Below are 20066 nucleotides of genomic sequence, written 5' to 3'. Positions count from 1 at the left end.
AAGTCCTGTTTTTACGATGCCTTATAAAACAAACAAAAAATGATAAACCTTTGAATAACATGAATGCAAGGGAACCTGTTATACATCCTTGTATATGTGCTGAAGCTTGAATTAATTTGTAATAAAACATTTAAAATGTGCTTTGTGTCTTTGTTTATTGTGTAACTAAATGGTTTTAAAATTCAACTGTTAACATGTATGTTACATTCTGATGCCATGATAAAACACTTTCAGAATTTTATTTCTTAGAAAAACAAAGTCACAATAGACAATATTCTGGAAACACAAATATTTTTCCATACTCTTTTTCCATACTTTTCCAGACCTGGAAAATACTAAAATCAAATTCCATACTTTTCATACTTGTGTAGGAACCTTGGTAATTATTTGGCATCAAAAGTAACCCACTGTTGGGTCCAGACGCAACATGAAAAACATATTGATTAACATTGGCTAGAAACAGTGGCGTACACCACTCCAGTGGCTCAGTGGATTCTTAATTTCCCTTTAGGTGCTTTTGTCAAAGAGTACCTTTGGAAAGTGGAAAACTGTGACAGCTTCAAGTAGAGCAAAGCCACATTTAGCTCACGCATAGAAAACACAGCTAGAGTTTGACACCAACAATATTATGCAATGTGAGATGACCCAGAAGCAGGTATAATGGTCACTGGTGACGTTGCCTGACAAGGAATGGCACAAATCCCAGTGACTATAATGCAATCCCAATGCATTTTCTTCTCCTGCATGTCCCCCCGTTTTCTCCCCAATTGTGCTTGGCCAATTCCCCCTGCTGTCCCGATCATTGCTCCACCCTCTCTGCTGTTCTGGGGGGATAAATGTGCAGTCACTAGCCGCTTCTTTTCACCTGAGAACGAGGAGTTTCACCGGCAGGACGTAGCACATGGGAGGATCACCCTATTCCCCCCCGTTACCCTCCCCGCGAACAGGTACCCCGACCGACCAGAAGAGGCACTAGTGCAGCGACCAGGACACATACCCTTAATCTGGCTTCCCACCCATAGACACAGCCAATTGTGCCTGTATGGACACCTGACCAAGCCGGAGGTAACACGGTGTGTCGAACCTGTGGACCCTCGTGTTGGTAGGCAGGGAATCTACTGCTGCACTACCCAGGCGCCAATGCGATAAAGTGTTAACAAAACATGACAAACAGCAAAGCAAGAAGAGTACCGGTCCAGTACAGATAAACAATATGTCATACATGTAAGTCCTTTTAGGTTCTGTTGGCCAACAACCAGCAGAAGTGTTGACTGCTGCTGATTTAGCCAAACAGGTGAGAGCATGAAAAAAAGATGACCAAGATGTTTTCCTGGATGTTGTGTCCGTAGTCAGATGGAAACCTGGAGACCGCTCACACCCACTCCTTAGGGTTCCGTAACACCTCCAGCATCTGTGCCTCCAGGGTGCCTTCGGCAGGTTCGTGCATATACTCCCACCTGAGGACGAAGGGGGAGTTTGGTCACCAAGCAACACACACACACACACACACACACACACACACACACACACACACACACACACACACACACACACACACACACACAGGCTTAATTACTGATGCAGGCTGATCACTATGGATGTGCGTGACTAATCGGCCCCCATCTCGCTAGTCGGCACCAGATATACTAGTCGGTTAAACTAATCATTAAATTATAATGTACAACACCAGTATAGCCTACGCATGTGTTGTGTCTATGCAGCCACCCACCAGGCGTAGCCCCCCTCCCGCTAATGCCCGGATGTAAACACAAGCCAGCGTGGTGGAAAGTGGGAGCAGACCTCCTTGGAGGAGAGATGACAGTGCAGTTTGGCAGTATTTTGATCTAGAAAATTAAAATATGGTTGTATGTATGTAGTCTGTGTCAGATAAAACTGGCATATAACCACCATGATAACCCTCAGCTAAGCTACGGCTCTCCGCAGACTGGCAGGGGTAGAGCATCGACCGGGGCAGAAAAGGGGAAATTGGCCAAGTACAATTGGGGAGAAAATGGGAGAAATATCAGGAAATAAAAATAATAATTAAAAGAAAACTTTGTTGAAGGCAAAGTCTTCCGAAAGTTAATGGACTATATTGAGACCGAATACATAGTGCCGGGGTGACTTGTCATCTTTTGTAATGTGCAATGTCCATAATAAACTGCGCAAAGTGCCACACAAGATTTAGTTATTGAAGAGCATAATTAACGTGTCAAATGGCTCTTAAATACATGCAATTCTGTTGTTTAAACCTTTTGATTACATTTGGCTAAAGTTGGGCTGTTTTCTTACTTATAGACTACCGGTAGTTGAAACTAGTCTAAATTTTAATTTTAATTTAGACTAGTCGACTATGAAATTAGTCGCTTAGGAACATCCCTGCCGACCACTGCATCAAACCAGTGCTGGCTTACCTGGCAGTGAGGGGGAGGGACATGAGGATGCTTTCAATCCTGGAGCCAGGTGTGGCCAAGCCGAACTTCACTCCCCGGTCATACACCAAGTTGAACTCCACATACCTACAACACAGACACACAAAAGCTGCTGTAGAGGCCTGGATTTAAATGGCATAATACCATATTAAGTGGAAACTGTATTTAGGCTTGTTGCTTTCATGAAGCAATCCAAAGCATGTTAAACTAGAATACAGAAAGTAACTGTAACTTCTCAACAAAAGCCACAGACTGAATAAAGTCCCTTGTGGCAAAAATGGTTTTGTGACACCAACCCTGGTGTCTCAACCTGGTGGCTCACCGGCCTCGTCGAACCTGCTGCCAGGCTTTCTCCTGGGCAGTGAAGGCATCGTTGAGGTGTTTGTGGATGATGGGCAGGTAGCAGGGCACCACAGTGCGGGCACAGCTCTTCACAAAGCTGAACGCCTCCTCCTGACTAGGAGAGTCCAGGTCATCGAAGAAGATGCCTCCAATTCCACGACTCTCTCCTCTGTGGGGGATGTAGAAGTACCTGTCGCACCTACAGACCAGATGGATACATTTAAGTTTCCTTGTGTAACATCTTAACAGTAGTGCTAAAACCTAACCCTAACCCTAACTCTAACCCAAAAAAAACAGTTGTTCAATGTTCACCATCCAAATATTTAGAACACTTAATTCTGGATGTAATTCTCAAATGCAACTTTAAAACTGAAAATACCTTTGAGATTAAAGTATACTACTTACATTAAGGAGAATTTTGTCATGAAGTTTTAGACCGTAATTTACTTTAGTTTTATCCGATAGATACAGTCTGTGTGGGAACGCCGTGAGACTAGACGGTGGGGGAAGACCCCCATATATCTCAATGGGCTGACTCACCAAAGGACGGTGCTGTGGCTTTACATGACATAGTTGTCTGTTTAGATGTGCGTTTACTGTGGTGGTTGAATCCCCAATCCTGTATGCCTGGGCTGGGTTAGCAGCTAAATGCTAACTATGCTGGCTGGGAAGAATGGGAGGATTTCCCCCATGCTGACCCATTGACCACGCGTCTATGATGAGACACCGCCTGAATGTATGCATTGTGCCTTAAACTTAAACTTCTTTCTAAAGGACAGCAGGGGGCGACATGCTATGGGAAAATTATAGATAATCATCCAAACAAACTTCATAAAAACTAATTTGGCCCATAGATAATTATTATATTTCCCACACAAATATTGTTCTGGTGAGACTGTGTTCTGGTAAATTTAATTTACCAGTCTGTTCCATAAACAAACTATTTGACAGTTTGTGTCTGAGCCCTCTTGGTTCCCATCCCATATCATCATCACAAACAGCCAAATTTGGCGTAAGCTTAGGAACTCTATATTAGAATAAAATATCTCTAAAATGGATTGTATTACACTGAGGGTGCTTTCTCACTGGGAACGATTGCTTTCATTCCGTTCCATTCAGTGCCCGAGTACGATTGCCCCCGCCTCCTCTCTCCCCCGCTGGTCAGCTTTCACATTACAAAATGTCTTTCATGCTCGGGAACGGAAGGGAACACTTGCAGAGTAGCTTGCGGCTTGCGTCATCAACTGTGCCTGGAGTGTATCCTCGCCCGTGTGCTGTCTATGTGGTTCGGTACAGTTGGTGTTCACATTCTCAAGTGTTCCGTCCCTGGGCACGCCAAAGCGTTCCCCAGACCACCTTTTCAAGTGGACCTTAGCTGTCACGGTACGCTGTTCCGCGCCCCGGCACGGGATGCAACGTTCACACTCATGAAACGAACCGCACCTGGGGTCAATTTGGGGACATGTGTGCTGGGTTCCGCTCCCGGGCCCCCAGTGAGAAAGCACCCTTAGAGGGACCTTTAAAATCTGTTGAGGGGAAATGCCTGCCTCATGTGAATCTTAGAGCAAATAAAACAAAACAAATAAAGTAATCCTTAAAGTAATCTATTTTTAAAGATGGTAACTATATTCAGAATGCCACCAATTTAAACTATAACTGTAATGGAATACGGTTACTCTTATTTTGTATTTTAAATATGTGTATTTCCGTTACTCCCCAACCCTGTGCACTAAACGGTTCTTCTGCAACTGGAGATTGTAGAGACTTCCCCTTATCATCATCTTGCAGTAAGGACACACCCACAGTGACAAACACACACACACACACACACACACACACACACACATTCAGGCACGTACACTTTTCCATTAGTCAGATACAGTTATTGAGTTGTGCACGTACTACACACCCCACCCACACATCCTGGATATGCATGGTAGGGATGGGATGATACATCAAAATGCAATATATCAGAATTCAAAAATGTAACGATGCATATTGTGTGGCTGAAAAGCTATATTTTATTCTGCTGTAGTAATCATAAAGGAGACAGCTTGACAAGCTGAAGTTGAAATAATATTTGCACTTTGTAATGATTTTTTTTTAAATTGTGGTTTACATTCTAGCAAGACGATGCCATGGCTAGAAAGATGTGTGTCTTAGAGAAATAAACATAATTCTACACAGACTTTGTTCATACCTGCCAACATTGGGCTGTGAAAAGGAGATTTTCTGAGGTATGGCTGAATGGCTTATCTTCAACATCCCCCTGTCCCCCATATAACCCTACACCACAAATTAATAGAATAAATACAAGGATGTAAAGTAAATTACTTTTAATTTGTCTTAAATTCATAGCTCACAATGAAATAAATAATGATAAAATAAAATGAAATAAAGATACAAAATGTACAAAAGATGTGATCAAAAGTCAGCATCTAAAGTTTACATCACAAAAAATCTGGGGGGAAATCTTGGCGACTACTACTAGCATTTTCACCTCTGCCTTGCTGACTTACTCAGCCTCCGACACACCTCTCATGAGGAACGGGAATATGTTAGCATTTCCCCTCTGTGGTTCCATGGCTTGTTTGTGTTTGGCATGTTTAGCATGTTTGCTAACGTCATTCTCCCCAACGTGTTCTACGCTAAATTCAGCCCAACATAACTTGCTGATGTGGCCAGCGTTTAGAAAAGAGAAGGTCTCGCTCCAAGTGGACTGAAATTTGGTAGCGGATCTCTTCTTCTTCTGAACTGTTTCATCCATTCATCCAAAGCTAGCCGAGCCCATTGACTGTATACATATGACGGCCCTCACCCTAGAGCTTGAGCGAGCCACACCATGTGGCCTCTGGGTTGGGTTGCCAGGTACCACGACATATCCTACAAATCGGGAGATTAGCAGGAGAAATTACCATGCGGGAGCACAGCCGGAGAAAGGGTTAAAAATCGTGAGACTCTCGCATAAATCGGGAGTGTTGGCAGGTATGTTTGTTGTCATTTCACATTTATTTAGATTGTATCGGGTTTTATCGAATCGTCAACACTGTTATCGTGTACTACATCGTATCGAATCTAATGCATGATGACCATGGCTCACATGGACACATACACTCACTCACACAGGATGCACAAAACACACGCACACATACTCCACAGAGGACTATGCTTGAGTCAAGCTGTACCATTTCTTGAAGTCGGGGTAGTACTGTGGGTGGTGCTTGTCACAGGCCTCCTTCAGGGTGTTGTGGAAGATGAACGCATCCTCTTCATTCACATACATCGGAGTCAAGTCTGTGCCTCCTCCAAACCACCACTGCTTAGAGCCTGGAACACACACACACACACACACACACACACGGACACACACGGACACACAAGCACGCACACGCACAAGGAAGAGGGAGACAAGGGTTATCATTGATCCATGTGCTCCATAGTGTCAACAAGGATTATCCTTGATCCATGTGCTCCATAGTGTCAGTGATAGGGTGACACAGCAGCTGACGTCGAGGCTTGACGTTGGCACACTCACTGTCCTCTTCGCTCTTAAAGGGGCCCTATTATGCATTTCTTAATTTTGTATCATACTGTATATATGCTGTTACAATCTTGGATGGTCATATTAGACGTGGACTAAGCTTCAAATAAATAGGTGAAAGTGTTTGAATGTTACCCCCATGAAACCCCTCCCCCCGCCATGAAATCCTATATCTACAGATATAGTATCTGTAGTTGAAGTGCACTGTGGGGATGTGGGGGTTCACATACACACACGCACGCACGCACGCACGTGTGCACACACACACACACACACACACACACACACACACACACACACACACACACACACACACACACTCACCATCCTCCTCTTCGATCTCAAAGTATCTGTAGTTGAAGTGAAATGTGGGGATGTGGGGGTTCTTGGGGTGGATGACGGAGCTCACGCCCATGGCACAGAACGGCAGCTTACCTGGAAGAGAACAACACAAAGAAAGGAAAGAAGCAGGGACATTTTATCATGTAAACACGCAAGTCTGGACTCAAGTTGTTGTTTGCACTTCTGTCCACAACTCGTCTGCACAAAAATCATCAACTTATCATTGCAAAGGAGTCATGGAAAGTGTCCTGACAGGCAGGGACAAAAGAAGCAGTGTGATATTTATCCTTTCCGTCTAATTAGATTGTAATCGTTTATTTCAACAAAATAAGTTATTGTTGCTGATGTGTCAGTTGCTTAGCATAAAGTATGGTTACTGTATCTCTTTTTTTTATTGGTGATAGACAGATATAGACACATTTTAGTAGCATGAGAGCATGTACATTGATCTGTGGCAAATCACTTTTGTTTTTTTACTTGGATTATATCATCAGAACTCAAAAAGTTATAAGGAAAAAGGGTTACTACTGGTATGGTTACTGTATCTCTACTGATGTTTGAGTGATTGGGAACAAACCAAAAAGTGTTTATTTTATCTCTGCATTATCTATTTTATTTTATTTTAGACATGCTCTCATCCAAACCAACTCCAAATAGTAAGAATGGGCTGAAACTCTTACTGCCCTCCCTGCCACACTACAGCCATCAGGCGACAGGCATGGAAGGAATGATTCCTTTGCCAGCAGTTTTGCCAACACACGAGAGAGAGCGTCTCGACGAGGTCGATAGTGGCAGAAAGCTGGTGAAACACGCACGCACGCACACTCGCATGCATGCATGCACACACACACACACACACACGCACACACACACACACACACACACACACACACACACACACACACACACACACACACAATTTAAGAAACATTTGGAAATTAATGGAGACTTGGCACACACATACAGTGCCAGAGAGAGGGGAGAAGGGGTGGGGGAGAAGGGTCCGACCTGCATAAACCTGCACAGCTTACTTCAACCCCTCGGTGTGATTTTTGTATAATGGAGAAGTGGGATGGACACATGACTCTGAATGTATGATACTACACCTCTGGCTAAAAAGCGGGTCTAGGGCTGGGCTTGTACACAAACAACAGGGCTTACCATCTTTCCCTTTGAGAACTTTGCCTCTGGCCGTCATCTGCTTGGCTGCCTCGTCTGTGAGATGCCCGTGCACCACCGACACATTCACGCCCGCCTTCTCAAACACCTTACCATCCTGCATCACACAGCTGATTCCACCGCCACCTGACACACACACACACACACACACACACACACACACACACACACACACACACACACACACACACACACACACACACACACACACACAGTTCAATTCTCACATTTGGGTCAGAGAGACAAAATCTCATCAAATGGGGGTCTGTGGCTTTATGTGGAATAAATGTGGGGTCCTTGATATGAAAAAGGTTGAGAATAACTGATGCAGCATGCTTGAAATAGCAAACCAATGCCATGTGTGTGTACTGTATATGTATGAATGATGGTATGTAAAGGTATTTTGAGACATGCTTGATAACGGCAGGGGCAGGGCTGTATAAATAAAACATGGCTTGACTGGGATGATAGTGAGCCTGCTCCACACTGGCTGCTGCAGTTTGTGCGGACTGTAGCCTACTCACCTTCCTCCCTGTGCCAGCGGTCCGCCTGGAACGTGCCTCCGTCCACGGCCTCCAGGGCCCTGCAGAAGTCGGCCTGTGTCTCCATAATGAGCAGCTCCATCCTGGTGCTCATCTCGCCCTGCATCTGCTGCAGCACCGACACGTCGGTGACAGGAGCGCACATGAAGCCCCTGATCCTCTCCAGGAAGTCCCCATCATCTGTCCCTCTCTCGCCCTTCAACACCTGGGGGACCCGAGAAGCCATCTCAGCTCGCTGGAAGTGGCTGGCGTTGACAATGAACCCCCCGGCCACTGCCGCCGCTGCTGCTGCGACTCCAGCGAACGCCAGCGCCCCCCTTCTGGTCCGCTGGCCGTGTGCGGCTCTGGTCCCTTGGGACATGAACCGCGCTCCCGCACCCCTACAAAACCATCTCGGTAATGAGCAAAGTCCTGCACTAACCAGCCCGTTTGAATGTGAAGTAAAACACCGTGTCGCCGTGGTTTGAGCCGTCCTGTTTACCGAGAAAAAGACGAAAGTTGCCATTTGTAGTAAAGTTTAAAAAACGTCCCCGCTGTCCTCGTAAGCCGTTATTATTAACTTACTAAGTGCTCAAAAAACCACTGACATACTGTTGACATAAGGTACGTGCTGTCTGTCAGACGCATTGCACGTCAGGGAGGCGTGACCTTCCTGGCTTGATAAAGACAGAGGCACCATGGGAAATGGTGTTCTTAGCCACTCCCGGCGCAGAGAACTCAGATTACAGCGAACCTCAAGCCCCAGCATGCACTGCGCATCATAACACGCCTTCAAGTGCTCCGCGACAAGGAAGATACTTGAGTGAGATTGTGATGTATTCAAGACAGACCCAAAGCAGCGACAAAGACCATTGACCTAACAGATCAATGACTGATCCTGGATGGAAACAGTATGGAAAGGGCAGACTATTAAGAATGTAACTCCCAAATAAAAACTTAGGTTACACTGGACCCAAAGTGAATCTTTTATTATTTGTACATAGATAATGTGTGTGTGTGTGTGTGTGTGTGTGTGTGTGTGTGTGTGTGTGTGTGTGTGTGTGTGTGTGTGTGTGTGTGTGTGTGTGTGTGTGTGTGTGTGTGTGTGTGTGTGTGTGTGTGTGTGTGTGTGTGTGTGTGTGTGTGTGTGTGTGTGTGTGTGTGTGTGTGTGTGTGTGCCCTCTCTGCGCATGTGCAGGACAGTAAAGCGTGTTGTAGGTCTCTATGACAACGTCTATTAAAGCTTTATGGCAGAGGGAAGCGGATTATGAGCACAGGTGCTGTGCTGCGGACTGAACGGGATCATGCGGGTCACATGAAGCGAGCCGCCAAACAAGCTGACTGAATGCTTCTGCCATCCTTTTCAAACCAGAACGAAGACGCACAACTCTCCTGTGGTGGTGAGTTTATTTCAATCATATAACCATTGGAATGCAGAGGCTCTTTCCTAGCCTATATGCTATTCCAAATACTTTTTGTGTTATTATAATTTCTGAGGGTCAGCTGTGCGGTATAACGTTACAGCTCACCCTTTTAATTCTATCCCTGTTATCCAATTTCCCGTTTATTTTTGTACGTAAGTTGTCCTTATGTCAGTCAAATCCGATTTTCTAACCTATCAAACTGGTAGGCTATAAGTCACAACAGAGTCATCAACTCCATACCTTGGTCAACATAATCTAACATCTCTTATCAGCAGATTTTGGGAACGGAACGTATAAACAACAAACACCTGTAGCTGTAGTAGGATAGTTTTAGATATTAATTTACTCTCGTTACTGCAGTAATCAATTTTGGCCGGGAGGGGGCAACGGATAGGTAACACAACATTAGACCATAGCCTCAGGCCATACTGTGATAAGTGATGATGGATAAGCAGGTTGATAATTAGGTGTGATGGAGTGGATAGAAATAGGATAGTGTGGTGTCCTATTTCTTATGCTGAAGGATACGAGTTTTAACTTTTTTTTTGTAATTTAGTGTGAACTGAGAAGAATTGGTGCCATGATAATAACAAAAAGAGGCATGTTTTTTATTGTTTTTTATAAAGCAAAGATTAAATGCATAGCACAATATTTGCCTTGCGAATTGCCTCTTGTTGTTTTGATCGAAATAGATGGGCCCCGATGGAAATTCCCTGACCTGTATTGTAACCAACAATGATGTAGGCCTAGTGCTAAATAACTGCTGGGTAAATGATCTATGGGCCAGTGATCACCACAAGGCAAACAATAATATATCTCAATATAAATGATAAGGACACATTTTATTATAACATTAATTTAGGTTTTATTTTCTTAAAAGTACAAGTGTAACTGGCTTTTCTATAGCACTACTTACCATATTATACACCCTAAAACGTAAAGCATAGAGATTGAAATTAACTTGAAACAGTATTTTAACAAAAAAAAAGGCATAACTGTGCTTAGGTGGCTGCATCCACAGTTACCGACGTGTCTCAGAAGTTTGATTAGGCTATCTATATTTTTAATCTGTTATTTTATTATGGATCTACAGACATACACAGTAATTAGATATGAATCAGACAATCACACACTAGACCTACATACAGTTCTGAATATTTGCATTTCTTTTATCTTAGCGCTTGGCTAGACTGACCGTCTCATAACTGATTGGCCAGAGATTCAAGACTCCCAAAAGTCATGTGCCAATTTTGATCAAGACACTGAACCTCTGTCTGCTCTCTTGTTGTAAGTTGCTATAGATATAAGAGTGTCATCTAAACAAAGCACTCCTGGGGGGGTACGGTGGTGCAGTGGTAAGCGCTGTCGCCTCACAGCTCGAAGGTCCTGGGTTCGATTCCCACCTGGGACGCTGTGAAAGCTGAAGGAATGCGTGCCCATCCGCATGTCCTCGAGTGCCCACCACCCGTCAAAAGGGCCTTTCTGTGTGGAGTTTGCATGTTCTCCCCGTGCTTCCCGGGGGTTTCCTTCATATAGGAACCCCTTCACCAAAACATGCAATATCCTGGTTGCTGATGTGGTGCCTCCTCTGGTCGTTAAGGGCGCCTGTTCGGAGGGAGGGGAACTCGTTGCAATAGCGTGATCCTCCCACGTGCTATGTCCTACCGGTGAAGCTTCCCCTGTCAGGTGAGAAGAAGCGGCTGGCTAACTGCCCATGTCTCGGAGGAAGCATGGAGCCAGTTTTCGGCTCTCCCCAGATCGGCAGAGGGTGGAGCAGCAACCAGGATAAATAAATTAAAATTAGCACTAATGGGGGATAAACATGGGATAAAAAATCGGTAAAAAAATAAAAAAATAAAGAAATAAAAAATAAACAAAGCACTCCTGCTGTCTCTGCTCTGGTCCTAGTCGGTGGTGAAGATGAGTGAGGTCCAGGAGGAGTATGAGGATGACTTTGAGAAGGACCTGGACTGGCTGATCAGTGAGGAGGAGGGCCGGCCCGAGGACCAGGTGGGTTATTTATGTTTTTGAGGTGCGATCAGGGACCTAGTGGAGGGTAAACGCAAGTAAACACAGTTTAGCCACCTCTTTGAAATTAGGCAGATAGTTTAGTCACCTATTTTCAGATCACCTGTGTCAATCAATGAGGGGAAACAAGGTGGGTAAACCAGCCTACTCACCTTGGATAGTTTACCCACCTCTGTATTTGCCACTACACCCCTGGGTGCGATGAGCGATTTTTGTAAATGTTTTATAATTTATTTCTAATCTCACCTGCACAGATTATTGGTTAAATCTGTTTTTATGCAAAGCATACAATCAACTATGTCATCTATATAGCATACACTAGCCTACATTAATTGCATTGCATCTCTTCTCTCTAGCTTAATTTTCCATCAGTGTTTTGTCATTGTGTTTTTCATCACTCCACACACACCTCCATGTTTGATCACTGTGCCAACAGCTTATGTAGGCTAGTATATCCACAGTGCTGCTCGACTTCCTGCAGACCCAGAGCCTCTGGGTCCACAGTGCTGCTCGACTTCCTGCAGACCCAGAGCCGCTGGGGTGGTGACCCTCTCTGTGAAAGTGTGACAATGAGTAGTGTTGAGTTACCCGCAATGGCACGTCTCACTATTTGCATGTGAAATCTACTCTGTTGATATACGGCGATACACTTTCACTGGGTCAAGGGGAGAGAACGCCACTGCTGGATACATTATTGATAAACTCACAGGTCTGTTATCTCACGTGTATAGCAGGCATCACGTCTACTAGCAGCTACGTACCGAATTCGTTCACATTCGAAACTCAATTAATGAATGAAGCATGCCTCTGCCTTTTCCATCCCGCAGGGTCCGGACTACCAGGACATCGAGGCTGAGATCGATAAGGAGCTGGAGGAGGATGAGAGGACGAAAGGGAAGAAACAGAGGGAGAGAAAACAGAAGAGAGGGAACAAAACAGAGGAGGTATAGCCTGTATGTTCTGGTCTCTCTTCTCTCCCTCCTTCCCCCTGTTCTCAACTTCAACTTCATCTTCAACTTTATTGATATCCCGAAGGAAATTTGGTTTGCAGCAGGCATGTGCTCTCCCTTCTCTCCCCCTCTATTCTCCTCTCTCTCTAATATAAGACTGTTCAATCCAGTTTATTGATAGTGCTTATAGCTAGACGTAGCTAGACTCTGTAAAACCATGACAGACATGCTTGTGAATAGGGCTATACAATTAAACTTGACAGGTGGTAGAGGAGGAGGTGGAGGAGAGATGGCCCTCGCCCATGGAGCCTGTGGAGTATGACTCGGACAGAGACAGTCCCAGTAAGACGTCCCCCGTGGCCCCGCCTCCCCCGCTGCCGGATGAACAGACGGACGAGGAGAAGAAGTACATCCTGGACAAGATCCAACAGGCAAGTTGGGTGATTGAGTTAAAGGATAATTTCACCCAAAAATGAAAATTCTACTGACCCCCATTAAGGACAGAGCTAGATTTAAATATATGTTGAGAATGTGAAGTAATTTTGATAGTTTGATATATTACTTTTGTGAGTATGGCCTAATTGTCCAATGAATCACTGAGGTTGGGATTGAGGATGCAGGGAATAACTTGCCAAGCTATATTGTTTTATTGTCTTTTGTGTCTTTGTAAATTATGTTGATCCTGTTATGTAAATACTGCCATCTTGCACCCCCCACCCCCAAAGGATCCACACTGGAAACAAGTCTCTCGGCTTTATTGTGTTATCCTGATTTGTCCATTTTATATGCAGAACTGCTGTATTTTTAAAATTAAATATCAAATACAATAAAATCAATCAATTAATCAATCAGGCCAACCGGGAGCTGGAGGACCAGGAAGCCCCGGACATGACACGACGTAGGCGGCTGCACTTCAAAGACAAACTGGTGGACCTGGTGGTGCCTCCGCTGGAGTATGAGAAGAACACACGAGTGGAGAGAGGCAAGGATGCAGAGGCGGAGAGCCACGTGTCAGGGAAGATGTCTGAGCTTAGGATTTCCTCTCGGGAGTCAAGCATAGGAGAAGGGATCAGCAGTCTGGGTGGCTCGGACAGGGACGGGGAGAGCAGCCTGGGAGGAAAGGATGGAAAAGTCCTCGTAGAAAAAGACGGCAAGTTTGACCTGGTAAGTCTGAAGGACGTGGAGAGCCACGGTCTGCTGCCGCCCCTCGCCAACAACCACAGCGACTACACCCACGTCTCCCCTCGTCCCCGGGAGTCCACTCTGAGCCCCAGCAGGGTCCACAGCGCCTCCCCTCGTCCCTCATCCCTCTCCCAGCCAAAGGGTCTTGATCGGCTCCGTGCCCCCAGGCCTCCGGCCCAGCCCCGCAACCGGCCCAACTCAGCCAGCCACAGCCAGAGCGGCACCCAGAGGAGAGGCACCAAGCGGCGGGTGCAGTCGGCTATCGAGACGCCCTGCCAGACCACCTACACCCTCTCGACCCAGCAGAAGGAGCTGCTGCAGAAGATCCAGGAGAAGAAGGAGAGGCTGGCCAGAGAGGTAGGAAGATCAGTCATGGTACATGTGTAACCCCAGCCAGTCAATGGTGAACAGTCAATAACAACAAAACAAGGTCAATGTTACTTCACTCAGATCAGTTTTATGCTAGGACTATAACATCTTAAAGGAACACTCCGTCCATTTTCAACCAGCTTTGTATCATTAGAACATCAGTAGTATATCAGAAAACTGTAAACGGTTTTGAAGTCTGTCATTTAATTTGACAGTTATTAAGTGTTAAAGTGTGGACCAGTGACATCACTGGTCCACACTAACTCAAATTAATAACTCATTAACTCAAATCAACTCTCAAACTGTAAACGGTTTTGAAGTCATTCATCTAGTTTGACAGTTATTGAGAGTTGATTTGAGTTAATGAGTTGTTAATTTGAGTTAGTGTGGACCAGTGATGTCACTGGTCCACACTTTAACACTCAATAACTGTCAAATTAAATGACAGACTTCAAAACAGTTTACAGTTTTCTGATATACTACTGATGTTCTAATGATACAAAGCTGGTTGAAAATGGGCAGAGTGTTCCTTTAAGCAATAAGCCACACGAGGCCCTGGTTTATAGGGATTTTACAACAGCTAAGGGGTGTTCTTAGGCCCGACGTGCACAGCAGAGGGACTAAAACCCCCTTAGTTGTAAAATCACTGTAAATCACGACCTCGCGGGCTTATTGCTTCTATAAAAAGGTTATTACATATAGCCTATGAAGAGAAAAGTAGAGTGCGCACATCTACTCATGCAGGTGCTGGACAATGTGAGAAAACTCGTTGGCCTCAACAGAACTATAAAAATAAAATAAGGACACTGGAATTAGGATGCTCCCGGTCACTTTATTAACGTTTCGTTCAAACAGAACTTCATTTTATTACATATAGCCTACCTGGCGGCTGGCAAGGTTTCATAAAATAAACACAGCAACAAAAAATGCAATATTGATGATCAACAAATAATTGTTCTTCCACCAAGCAATGTAGTCCTTCAAGCAAGATATAGATGCAGCAACACACAGACGCTGTTTGGTGCAGTAACACTGTGATGCGGTCACAGGTGTGTGTTTATAAAGTATTTTACAACAGCGTTGAAGTTCGAACACGGCTCAGCCAATCACAATCAAGGACCGGAACTCTGTTTTATAACACAAATTTAGATCTCAACGTTTGAAAAGTTAAAAGATCATTTTAAGAAATAAAAAGTTGGGTGAATGGAGTTCAGGTGAGTTTTCCTGTTACGAAATGCCTGGTTTTTAGGCCATAGTGGTATGCTGCTCTTCATGTGACAATTCACCCATCCTTATCAGCTTTTCTCTCCTCTCTCCCTGCCAGGCAGAGCAGAGGAAACATGAGGAAGAGGAGCAGAAGAGGCAGGAGAACGAGATTGCATTCAGGGCCTGGCTGCTGAGGAAGAGAGAGCAACTTCTGGAGGAGAGGAGGATCCACCGAGCGCAAGAGATGGAGAGGATGAATTGCAGGGTACAGCCACAAGGGGGGGGCACCAATGTACTAAAACTCACAGGCATAGTAATGATCTTTTCATGAGGTTTCTGTAGAACTACTGTAGGCCTATGTTTTACTGCAGTCAGGCCACAGCAGAAAGGAGGATTCTGTAACACAGGTGGAGCCAAGAGCCGATGGGGGAATGAATCTGAGTATTCATGCTCCTCCAATAATGACATTTTCATATAAAACATTTTGTTTTGCTCCTCTGTACTGCTGATTGATAGAACACAATAGTGATTCAAGCTATACCTGGTTCACTAAAGCTTTTACATTTCCTTCATTTACTCTTCTTCTTATCCATCCCCCCCCCCCATCACTAGAGGTAGCAACATTGGTTTGTTTGGAATAAACAGAAGATGACATGGGTAGTTTGTGATAGCCACCATGGCTGAACAGACAAGAGAAGAGTACCACCTACAGAGACTCAAACTTCGTAAACAGAAAATCCAAGGAAAAAGCCGTGGCCTCTGGGAAGTGCAATGCAGACACTTAGCACAATCTCTCCCACTTTAATACCGCCTTTATTTCCAAATGCCCCCGGCAGAGAGACCCCAGTGACCCAGACGAGGCCTTCAAATCGTGGCTGCAGAGGAAGCATGAGCAGCAGCTGAGAGAGAAGCAGCTGGAGGAGATGAAGCGGATGGAGGAGGAGAGCGGCTACCTGCTGCACAACCGGGACGAGTGTGAACGTGCCTTCAGACTGTAAGTGAGCACACCAGCTCCCAAACGGCCCCGAAATCACACACATTAAAGGAATAGCTCACCCAAAAATTAACATTATGTCATCATCTGATCCCCCCTCATGCCATTTGAAACACAGGTGAAGTTAGTCCATAGGCTGCTATGGAGTTGGGCTGGCAACCTCCCTGTGTGTTAACACAGGGAGTAGATGACAGTGAGCAGATGATGACAGAATTTTCATTTTTGGGTGAACTATTCCTTTAAGCCACAGACTGTCATCAGATAAGACGTTTATTGTTGCAAATGACAGAACTGGACCCATACTAGTAAAATAAATCCTGGAACTATTACTAACACAGTGATATCAGGACGTCCTTTGAGCCTCAGTCAGTTTTGAATTGCAACAGCCAGAGGAAAGAGTGAAAAGTCCTGAGAAAACCTGTGTTAAGAAGTCTGACCTGGTGGCACAGAGAGTTGGCTTGCTGTACAGCAGTGTTGAGGCCTCGGTCCCTTTTGAGGTTGTGGGTTCGAGCCTCAGTCACTTTTGAATGGCACCAACCAGAGGAAAGAGTGATAAGCCCTGAGAAAACCTGCCTTAACACATTCACTGCCAGCCTTTTTTTTTTTACTGTAGGTAGGTTCTGCCAGAGGGTTTTTTTGAGGATTCTGGCTCATTTTACAAGAGCCGAGGATTATTTTCTGCTTGGAGTTTGTGAACACAAAGTTCACAAAAGTACTAGAGTTAGTTTGTAGAGTTAGTAGTTATGTAGATATTAGCCGTTGAGTACAGCATGGTTTCAGCGTCTGAGAGTGAAAGCTGAGATAATCGCAGTTTTGTGAAATTCAATCAAACAGGCAGAACAGTCACTTTAACCATTTATTTTTGGCATCAGTGAGAGATCAGACATCTAAACAATATAGTTCTGAACGCCCTCTCCTTCAAACTCCTCCCTCCGTGGGCATGTCTGGTGGCTTTCAGCCTGCGTTTGTCACAAGCGAGTGTTCTGCTGCTGCTGCTGCTGATGCGAGTTTGAGCAGCCTCCCTCCCTGGCAGCGAGTGTGGATAGGGCTCACTTGTTTCTTGGGTTTGAGAGCTTTGATGAAGCTTTGTGCGATTCTAGGCTTTATGCTGCGTGTTTCAAACTGTGTTTTTCACCCAGTCTATTTTTGGAATCCCCCACCGCCAGCTCCCAGCGCGATAATGCGCGAAAGTGAAAGCGTTTTCGCCAATCCATTTTACAGTAGAGAATGGTTTCCTCGCGCGTTACCATACAGTTTTGGCTCTGCTTTTCCTAGTGTGGAGAGCACTGTCGCCACTTAGTGGGTCCGTGGAATGGGTTGTACACGTTCGCTGACTCCAATATTTTTATAGGAGACGTGGGGAGCGTTGATCCACGTCCCACCGTCAAAAAAAAAAAATCGTTTGACGAGTCAACTCGTCATTGGCAGTGAACGTGTTAAGAAGTCTGACCTGGTGGCACAGAGAGTTGGCTTGCTGTGCAGCAGTATTGAGGCCTCAGTCACTTTTGAGGTTGTGGGTTCGAGCCTCAGTCACTTTTGAATGGCAACAACCAGAGGAAAGAGTGATAAGCCCTGAGAAAACCTCCCTTAAGAAGTCTGACCTGGTGGCACAGAGAGTTGCATTGCTGCCCAGCAGTATTGAGGCCGCAGTCACTTTTGAGGTTGTGGGTTTGAGCCTCAGTCAGTTTTGGAAAGGAGGGGGGATGCATTTGGTGGCACCAAATGCATCTTGACAGAGATGCATTTGAACAAATTTTACACGGTATCCATAAACAGAGATGGGAAAAGTACGCACATTCTCCACTTAAGTAGAAGTACAATTACTTGTGCAAAAGAAGACTGGTAAAATAAGTACTGATTCAATTTGTTTACTCAAGTAAGTGTAAAAAAAAAGTATACACTCTGAAATGTACTCAAAAGTATCAAAGTAAAAAGTATTTCTACCGGTTGTTTCCCTGTGCAAAGCTAATAGAAACTCACATCATATTAATATAATTCAAAGACTATTAAACTTAAAAGATCCCCTCCAAGATGTATAAAGACTATACTTTGAATAATAATTTGTGTGATATGGTTTTTCCATGAAAAAGGTGCACATAATGCATAAAAGCTGGGGGAGCGCAAGACGAGAGAGACAAACAAATGTTACATCATATTTGTCTATCATGCATTAAAACTAAAGTAACTAGCCTGTTTTGAAAATGTAAGGAGTAGAAAGTACAGATACTTGCGTTAAATTGTAGGGAGTAAAAGTACAAAGTTGTCAGAAAAATAAATAAGTACAGATACCTGAAAATCCTACTCAAGTACAGTAATGAAGTATTTGTACTTACAGTGTAGTTACTCCCCATCTCTGGTGACACGGCCCTCACCCCTTATGTTGGCCTGTAAATCACAGAAACAACTAGAAAGGCACTCGGAGAGCGCAGATGTCTGCCAAGGTTCGTGCTATTATTGGTTGTTCGTGAGTCGGATCTAAATCCATTCCAAAATTGAATGGGTTCTTCCTTGGCTACACCCTCCCACCAAGTTTCATGAAAATCGGGGAAGTAGTTTTTCCGTAATCCTGCTGACAAACAAACAGACAAGCAAACATAACCTCCTTCGCGGAGCTAGTACTACTGCTTTGTCACCTGTGTGTGTGTGTGTGTGTGTGTGTGTGTGTGTGTGTGTGTGTGTGTGTGTGTGTGTGTGTTTTGGCTTGAGGACACATCTTTTTAGCCTTCTGTAGCTGAAATGTGTTGCTGGTAGCATCATCTTCCATCATCCTGTTGAAGAGGTGATTGGGAGTGTCCTGAAACTCCACTGGGCTAGAAGGTTTGCTTCCAAAAGACATTTCAGGCCAGAAAGTGAGCTTTGAAAGCCACAAATGGCAGCACCTGGTGAAGTCATCATTGAGTCACTCTATCACCCCTCTGAGGATATATTATGGTCATTTTGTGCTCTGGGGCAGGATTTATTTTTATTATTTACTTTAGTGGATATCTCACATTGATGAAATAATTTGCGATGATTCAATGTTAAAGTTATCAGTCCTGATCTCCTCTCTCCCATTGGTCCTATTATCCTCTCTCCCCAGCTGGCTGAAGCGGAAGCGGGCAGAGAAGCGAGCGGAGCAGCTGGTGGCTCGAGAGCGCTCCCGCAGGCTGGTGCAGGAGGAGCGGCGCACACGGCGCATGCAAGACCTGCTGTGCACCGTCAACGAGACCAAGGCCTTCAGATTCACTGAACACCTGGCGTACCGCTTCTGAACCCCTGGCCTACCCAGAGCCATTAATATAGAAAGAGTTGCATCATCTCCGTTCACTCCAATGGACCAGTTTTTTACAGCAATGGCAGCGGATCGCAGCCTCCCAACAATTCCCAGAAGTAAGGTTCTGGATTACGCAGTGCTGTAGAGTTGCAGCAGAATGGACCGCTTGTGATGTACTTTGAAAGGGTACGACATTTTAAAGAATCAAATTATATTATCAGCTTTATTTTATGCATTTATGCATAAACCCAACCAAATATCTGAAGCCAGAGCCATATAATAGAAGAGTTGCGACATATCCAT

The 20066-nt window shown here is 44.8% G+C and overlaps 2 protein-coding genes across 2 annotated transcripts; one reads left to right on the top strand and one right to left on the bottom strand.

Annotated features, from left to right (window-relative positions):
* Positions 1-219: 219 nt before the first annotated feature.
* cpox (coproporphyrinogen oxidase) lies at positions 220-9115 on the bottom strand. Its single transcript, XM_083647169.1, has 7 exons — positions 8361-9115; positions 7819-7962; positions 6640-6750; positions 5960-6101; positions 2755-2973; positions 2415-2519; positions 220-1457 (listed from the first exon to the last, which is right to left on the bottom strand). Exons 1-7 carry the CDS (start codon positions 8881-8883, stop codon positions 1373-1375), a joined length of 1329 nt encoding a protein of 442 aa, XP_083503295.1. The 5' UTR covers positions 8884-9115; the 3' UTR covers positions 220-1372.
* Positions 9116-11701: 2586 nt separating this feature from the next.
* ccdc181 (coiled-coil domain containing 181) lies at positions 11702-19761 on the top strand (the record flags this gene model as incomplete). Its single annotated transcript, XM_083647306.1, has 7 exons — positions 11702-11791; positions 12637-12753; positions 13023-13190; positions 13612-14298; positions 15635-15781; positions 16353-16510; positions 19590-19761. 7 exons carry the CDS (start codon positions 11702-11704, stop codon positions 19759-19761), a joined length of 1539 nt encoding a protein of 512 aa, XP_083503432.1.
* Between the last annotated feature and the right edge of the window lie 305 nt (positions 19762-20066).

The sequence above is a fragment of the Poromitra crassiceps genome (assembly GCF_964638095.1).
Source record: "Poromitra crassiceps genome assembly, chromosome: 12".
Lineage (NCBI taxonomy): Eukaryota > Metazoa > Chordata > Actinopteri > Beryciformes > Melamphaidae > Poromitra > Poromitra crassiceps.
This window is presented reverse-complemented; position numbering and strand designations above follow the sequence as displayed.